This window comes from Doryrhamphus excisus, chromosome 10 (assembly GCF_030265055.1).
Source record: "Doryrhamphus excisus isolate RoL2022-K1 chromosome 10, RoL_Dexc_1.0, whole genome shotgun sequence".
NCBI classification, from domain to species: domain Eukaryota; kingdom Metazoa; phylum Chordata; class Actinopteri; order Syngnathiformes; family Syngnathidae; genus Doryrhamphus; species Doryrhamphus excisus.
The window spans coordinates 5306652-5313950 of record NC_080475.1 but is presented as its reverse complement, the minus strand read 5'-3'; the positions used below and the strand labels follow the sequence as shown (position 1 = coordinate 5313950).

Sequence of the window (7299 nt, the reverse complement as noted above, 5' to 3'; positions counted from 1 at the left end):
CGCAAGCTAGCGAGTTAGCAAGCTAGCGAGTTAGCAAGCTAGCCTCTAATTTCGCGCCATCCACCCGTTTTCTCTGCCGCCTGTCCTCATTACAGTCGCGATGTCTTCTAAACCTAAGAAGCCCAAAACGTACGAGGAGGAATGAGAGAAGAACCTGTTTTCATGATTTGTGTCATTACTGCCGCCTGTTGACCAGAATACTACATATCATCCATATAGTCACTTTGCATTTATATTTTTTTTATTTAGAACACATTGCTCAACACTTATGTTGATGGGACTTGAGACGCAAGCTAGCGAGTTAGCAAGCTAGCGAATTAGCAAGCTAACGAGTTCGCAAGCTAGCCAGTTCGCAAGCTAGCGAGTTAGCAAGATCCATCCACCCGTTTTCTCTGTCGCTTGTCCTCATTACAGTCAAGATGTCTTCTAAACCTAAGAAGCCAAAAACGTACGAGGAGGAATGAGAGAAGAACCACGCCGTGATAACGGTAATGTCGCCATCTTTTGTGTCATTACTGCCGCCTATTGACCAGAATACTACATATCACTTGGATTTCAATGTGTTTTGACTAATAATAGACCAACAGTGATCATTATTAATTATTGAATTCATGAATAGAAAACAAAAGGGAGTGATAATGGAACTATTTGACCTTCAGTCAAGTTCCTCGGAAGTTCTTGGCCAAAGTATGAAGAAGAAGCCATAAGGCGCCATATTGAACAGCAGTAGTCCGTTGCGTGGGTTTGTGTTTATTTTACACACAAGCGGGCTTGCAGCATGATTTCATGTTCAATTTGACAACAATAGAAATCTTAAAAGGATACAGAATACTATGTAGTATTATGTATCATAATTACGAATTAAATAAGTAATGATAATAAAAACGTCAAAACGTACCATTTAAAAAATAATTAAAAAAATAATTATGTATTTATTTGATAAATTCTGTATTATATTTATTGGTATTAATAAGGAAAGACGTGAAAATGCTATTAAGCCCCTCTAGTAACACCTTGACCTTAATGTCCTCCCAGACTTGCAGCAGGTGTCCAATAGAGGGCGCCTCTTCTCCTGCATCCACACACACACACACAGTCAGCAGGAACAGAAGTTTGAAGTGTTTTGACGCAGGCGCAGATCAGGCTGTTTGTCCAGTTTCGCTGGTTGACTTTTACCTTTCAGCTCGGAACCGACTTTCACATTCTCATGCGGGGCTTTTAAAGCTTATCGACCCGCTGGCAGGGGTTCCAGTACCGGTCCAGATGCCGTGTAAGACTTTCCTCCACCCTCCCCGGAGCGGGTGACTCAGGGGTCCCCACTGCGGAGCGTCCAAGGCGGGATCGTAGTGTCGGTGCGGCAGGCAGGCAGGCGGGCACTCAGGCAGGCAGGCAGGCGAGCAGGTGCACCCGGCCGGGAGAAGGAGGAGGAGGAGGGCGGCCCACGGAGAGCAAATCAACTGGTTGGCTTCCTCTGTTAGCATGCTGGTCGAGTCCCAGCGTCCAGCCTGAACCGCCACAAGTCTTCGCCCGCCGACCGACTCACTCCTTGCTCCGGGGAAGCAGGCAGGACGCCTCCCCCTCCCTTCCAGCTTCCAGCGAAAGGAAAAAATGATGGGCTTTTTGCGCCGGACGTTCAGCCGCCGCTCAAGAAGCCGCTTTCAGGCGAGAGAGAGGGACGAGCGGGACGGTAAAGGAGGCGGAGGGGCGGCCGGTGGGAACCCTCTGCTCATGGCGCACCAGCAGCAGGTAGTCCACGCACCGGCTGTGGTCACCGGGGGAGCGGCGGTTCATATCCCGGCGGGTGGGACGGCGAAGACGACTATCACCTGCCGGGTGTTGCTGCTGGACGGCTCGGATGTCAGCGTGGATTTGCCTGTAAGTAGCTAATGATTGTGAGTGTGAGATGGAGATTCCGTCTGGTAACTTTACATCACTTTGTGGATTGATAGGTATCATACCAAATCATACTGTATATCACCTTTATGTGGAAAGCACAGAAAGTTGAAAACACCAGTGAATGTTTGGTTAACCTGTGAAGCCCCATGGAGGCCATGTTTATTGAAAATGAAGCTTGGTATCCAAGTCAATGTTTGCCTTGATGGTTGAATGGTAATGGTGCTTTTCCACCAACAAGACACGTTGACGCTGTTAGCGCATTTTCCTACTGATGACGCAGCATCAGGAGCAACTGGGGGTTCAGGATGTTATCTACCGTACCATTTTGGTTACTACAAAAAGTGTGCATACTGCAGCTATTCATTCATTCATTCATTTTCTACCGCTTTTTCCTCACGAGGGTCGCAGGCGTTTGCTGGAGCCTATCCCAGCTGTCTTCGCGCGAGAGGCGGGGTGCACCCTGGACTGGTCGCCGGCCAAATCACAGGGCACATATAGACAAACAACCATTCACACTCACATTCATACCTATGGACAATTTAGAGTCGCTAATTAACCTAGCATGTTTTTGGAATGTGGGAGGAAACCGGAGTACCCGGAGAAAACATGCAAAATCCACACAGAGATGGCCGAGTGTGGAATTGAACCCTGGTCTCCTAGCTGTGAGGTCTGTGCGCTAACCACTCGACCGCCATACTGCAGCTATTCTACTCCATCTATTTTCTACCGCTTATCCTCACGAGGGTCACGGGCATGCTGGAGCCTATCCCAGTTGTCTTTGCGCGAGAGGCGGGGTACACCCTGGACTGGTCGCCGGCCAATCACAGGGCACATATAGACAAACAACCATTCACACTCACATTCATACCTATGGACAATTTGGAGTCGCTAATTAACCTAGCACGCACGGATGCAAATTCCACACAGAGATGCCCGAAGGTGGGATCGAACTAGGGTCTCTAGCTATGTGACCTTCACGCTAACCACTTGAACACCGTGCAGCGTAAATGGAAAAAAAAGATGGAATTGATATTATTCGAGCTAAGGATGCTAACATGTATTCTGTAGTCAATAACAGTACGACACACGTCCACAGAAACGGACTCTTTTTCACTTTTTCATAGAAATGAGTCCCTTTGGGTGGCAGATCTTATATCGAAAAAGGCGGTCGACCATGTACGTCGATGTCGACTTAAGCGGGTACTTTATAGTACTAAGAAAAACATGGCGGCAGAAGTTGTGAACCATTGCTTTAAAAGCTTTATAAACTAGGATTGCAGCATACCTTTACACCCCAAATTTGTATTTAATGCATATTTCACGTATATATTCCCACTTAAGTGTAATAAAATGAAATATCTCATGTTTTTCCGTACCACAACACGAGCCTGCGTACCGCTAGCGTTACCAGCGTTGCTTTCAAAGAGCCAAACAAGGCGTGTGTTTTCCTGCCAAGGTGCACCAAAGAGGCGTGGTTATGTCTACTGTACGCTCTGCCAGCTCACCGCATCACTTCCCTGTTTTGGCTTTAGGGAAATGAAGCCATACGATTCCAAGCGAGTCCAAGCCCTTCTCCTCGCTTGCTTTGCCCTCAGAACTCCCCTTGTCTTCCCTCCTTGTGCCATCTTAATCTTCTTGCTCACACTCTCTCCTCCTCCTCCTCCTCCATCCTTTCTCAATTCCCCGAGTCCCTGATCTGATTTGATGTCACAGACACACACAAGTGGGGTGGATGATGAGCGAGTGTGTGGGTATGCGTGCGTAAGTGGCTTTTTGTAAGATGTTTTTTTTGAAGGTTGTGTGTGCATCAGCTCATGCTTCTCCGGTGTGTATATGTATGTGTGTCCAGCTGGGACTCCCAGCAGCGGGAAACAACACCAGCACGGACGTTCCGCTAAGGTATCGCGGCACCGACAAATAATGCAAAGTGACACATGGCTCATCAGAGCGGTGGCGGCTTAGTCACAGATGTGTTGCAACAAGTTTGCTCATGTCTTCATATTTCCCCCAAGGCTCCGACGCAGGTGAGACAGCCCAGGCGGTAAAAGCTTATTAGCCGTTCACCATGTGGGACTAGGTCATTTGTGTCCCGCTATTGCCGCTTCGTGGTCACAAATAGGATCCGGGTCATGACTTCAATCAGAATACGTGCTTGCGGAATGAGCAAGGATGTTTTTTTTTTTTTTTTTTTTTTTTTCCCCCCACTCTCCCTCCCCTCATGTCCCCAATCCTTTAATGCCTCTGATTTCCTCACACACTCACCAGGAAGTTTGGACTGGTTATCAGGATCCAAAGTACAGGGTTGTCATCTTTTTTTTTTTTTTTTTTCTTTTTTAAACGCACACCCACCCACTTTACTGTCTAAAGTGGAGCTGGTTCAGTTCCGGTTGCAGACAATGAAGCCCACATGAAGACTGACTCCTGTGTTACAATGGAACCTGTTTACGTTGGGATAGTTGGGGATTTTGTTGACATGAACTTGGATCAGCACTGTACTACATCTACCCCCCTTTCCCCACTTGGTCCCATGAGTCCAGCTCTGGTTGGAATTCCGTCAGCTCAAAGTGAAGAGATTGACTTCTCGGAAACAAACAATATGCGTTCAAAAGAGTAATACATTTGCATCACATGATGACGTGATGAAAAGGCACACATAAACAAGATAAACGCCGAAGAAGATGTTCCTGTTGCACAGAGAACAGACTCTGTTTGTGTACAAAAAGTCAAGTTTTCACGGTTTTGCGCCAGAGACCCGTTACAGTCATATAAGCTAGCACAGAGGTCTCCTGCAGTTGCCCAGAGTCAGGACTAAACCTAAAACAAGATGAGGCTGCGTTTCGGTTTTATGCTGCCAAAATCTGGAACGGTCTTCCAGAAGATGTGAGACAATCCTCAACATTGGCAAATGTTCAAATCCCGGCTAAAAAACAGTTCCAAAACTATCTTACCGACACTTTCAATTTTTACTTGTATGTTTTATAGAAGGATTTCATGGAATTTTATTTTATGTGATGATTTTCAAATTTTTTCATGGAGGCGTGATTTGGCAGCCACGTTTCTGTCCGTCTATCCAAGGGCAGCTGTGACTCCAGATGTAGTTTACCACCTACCGAGGCTGAGGAGTGAATGAAAGGCGCTACATAAATCTAATCCATTATTTATTATCTGTGAAACAGAATCTAAACCCTTCTATACTCCATTCACAAGTGCAGTTTTATTAAAAAAGAAAATATATATCTATATATAAAACATGTCCCGAGTTTAATTATAAAATATTAGCAAAATTGAATTTGATCTTTTCCTGTTTAAATGTATGTATGTTTTATAGAAGGATTTCATTGAATTGTATTTTATGTGATGATTTTCAAATGATTTCATGTGCTGCCCACTGGTGTTCGAAGGCGTGATACGGCAGCCACGTTTCTGTTCGTATACCCAAGAGCAGCTGTGGCTCCGGATGTAGTTTACCACCTACCGATGCTGAGGAGTGAACGAAAAGGCGCTACATAAATCTAATCCATTATTTATTATTATACACAAGGACTCACACTGCGCTATGGTTGGCATGACGGCCGACTCCGCCCGTTCTTCGCCTTCATTCCACGGCCCTTGGCTGGCGAGGCTGGCTATCATTCATCAGCTTGATTTGTCTTTATTACTGGCATGAATGTACTGTCGAGTGAGCGACGCCATGTTTTTGACTCGATAGATTGTTGTCAGTCTCGCTATTTGTTATCAAGACAAGACAATGATGAGTCTGATAAAAATAATAATAATTTTTTCAAAATGTATAATTGTTTTAGCTCACATTGTCAGCCATAAAAGCTGCGTGAGATTGAGTTTAGCTATAAAAGATCAGTATATTCAACACTCACTAAGCCCCTTTTTGGAAACAATTCACTTTTGTGTTTTTCCGTTGTAGAGCAAATGCAAAGGCCAGGACCTTTTTGACCAAATCATGTATCACATAGATCTGGTGGAGGCGGACTACTTTGGCCTACAATACATGGACTCTGACCAAGTTTCGGTGAGTCCTTCATTTAAAATACACAAGCTTGACTTTTTTTTGATGACATTTTCTTTCCCAACAGCACTGGCTGGATATGTCCAAGCAAATCAAGAAAGAGATCAAAGGTACGCTACATTTTTTTTTTTTTTTTTTTTAAGATGCCTGGGATGGCTTGTGTGCATGGCGGGACCAGGTGGTGCATTATCAAATGTTGACGTGGCGATTAGCATTTGGAGCTGCTGTACCCTTGTTTGCTCTGCTGTGTGAACATGGAGAAGCTGATGTGATACACGGGAAACAGGACATCCACTCACTGCTCACAGCCTGCACAGAGGGGACCTATTATGCTCATTTCGGCCCTTTTGTATTGAGTTGTGGACTCCTATAGAGCAGCTACACACAATAACCAGCACGGAAAGCTTTCTAGAACTTCCGGAATCTGCACCTGCTGTGACGTTACAGTGAAAAAAACTCGCTTCCAAATGTGCAAAACCTCATTATCCGAAACTTTGGCATCGTTCAACATTCCAACATCACTAGCCACGTTTACATGGACCCAAATATCCCAATTGCATTCGGTTTATTTGCTCAAACGGTATAACGTAATGTAACCTTTCTATACACCTCATTCCCAAAGAAAAGTGCCGATCCGAATGAACATATAATGAGATTCCCGGGGGGTGGAATATTCCTTTCCCCGATCCGATCGAGGTGTCTTGTACCCGCTCAAACGGAAAGTTTTTCTTCTTCTGTTGTTTATTGGCGGTTGGCAAGCAGTTTTAGTGTGCATTAGCGCCATCTGTGGAACAGAATGTAAACACTTCCATACTTTATTCACAATTCCAGTTTTATTAAAAAATAAAAAATATATATCTAATCATAAAATCATAAAATATTAGCAAGATTGAATTTGATCTTTTCCTGTTTAAATTCATCCCGGGTGCGTTCGAAAAACTGGCAATACGTTGGTTATTCCAACAAGTGAAAGAAAAACTCGGGGAAGCCGGTATCACGTGATGTTGATGTTGATGTTTACGTTTTTACTGGGCATGCCCCATTGACTATTCTGTTTGATTATAGCAGCGCATGTAGACTGAAATATTCCATGGATACCATTGTTTTCAGAAAAGTCATTCGGAAAGATTCCATTCGGAAAAAGGAAAAACTCATGTAAACGTGGCTATTTATAGGTAAGAAAAGTGGAAAAAACATCATACATCCCCTTTAAATATTCCTCTTTCCTTACATGAGAGTACAGCAGTATCTTGGCTGACATCACATGATACGCATGCGTTAATGACGCAAAAAAAATCTTGCAATTATTTTCCCCATTTTTGCACGTCGGAGCACATACGCCGGGATGTAACTCCTGATCACATATTTTTGTGAGGTGT

The 7299-nt window shown here is 44.5% G+C and overlaps 1 protein-coding gene across 7 annotated transcripts in view; it reads left to right on the top strand.

Annotated features, from left to right (window-relative positions):
• The first annotated feature begins 532 nt into the window (after nt 1-532).
• The window catches only part of epb41l4b (erythrocyte membrane protein band 4.1 like 4B), a 35388-nt gene continuing 28621 nt past the window's right edge, over nt 533-7299 (top strand). For 4 of the 7 annotated variants that reach the window (XM_058083397.1, XM_058083394.1, XM_058083393.1 and 1 more), the window contains exons 1-3: nt 535-1875; nt 5819-5923; nt 5988-6030. In XM_058083397.1, coding sequence (XP_057939380.1) covers nt 1609-1875; nt 5819-5923; nt 5988-6030 — 415 coding nt within the window. In that variant the 5' untranslated portion in view covers nt 535-1608. Of the gene's footprint in view, nt 1876-5818; nt 5924-5987; nt 6031-7299 lie in introns of all 7 variants that reach the window. The other 3 variants (XM_058083395.1, XM_058083399.1, XM_058083398.1) reach the window with 2 other exon arrangements.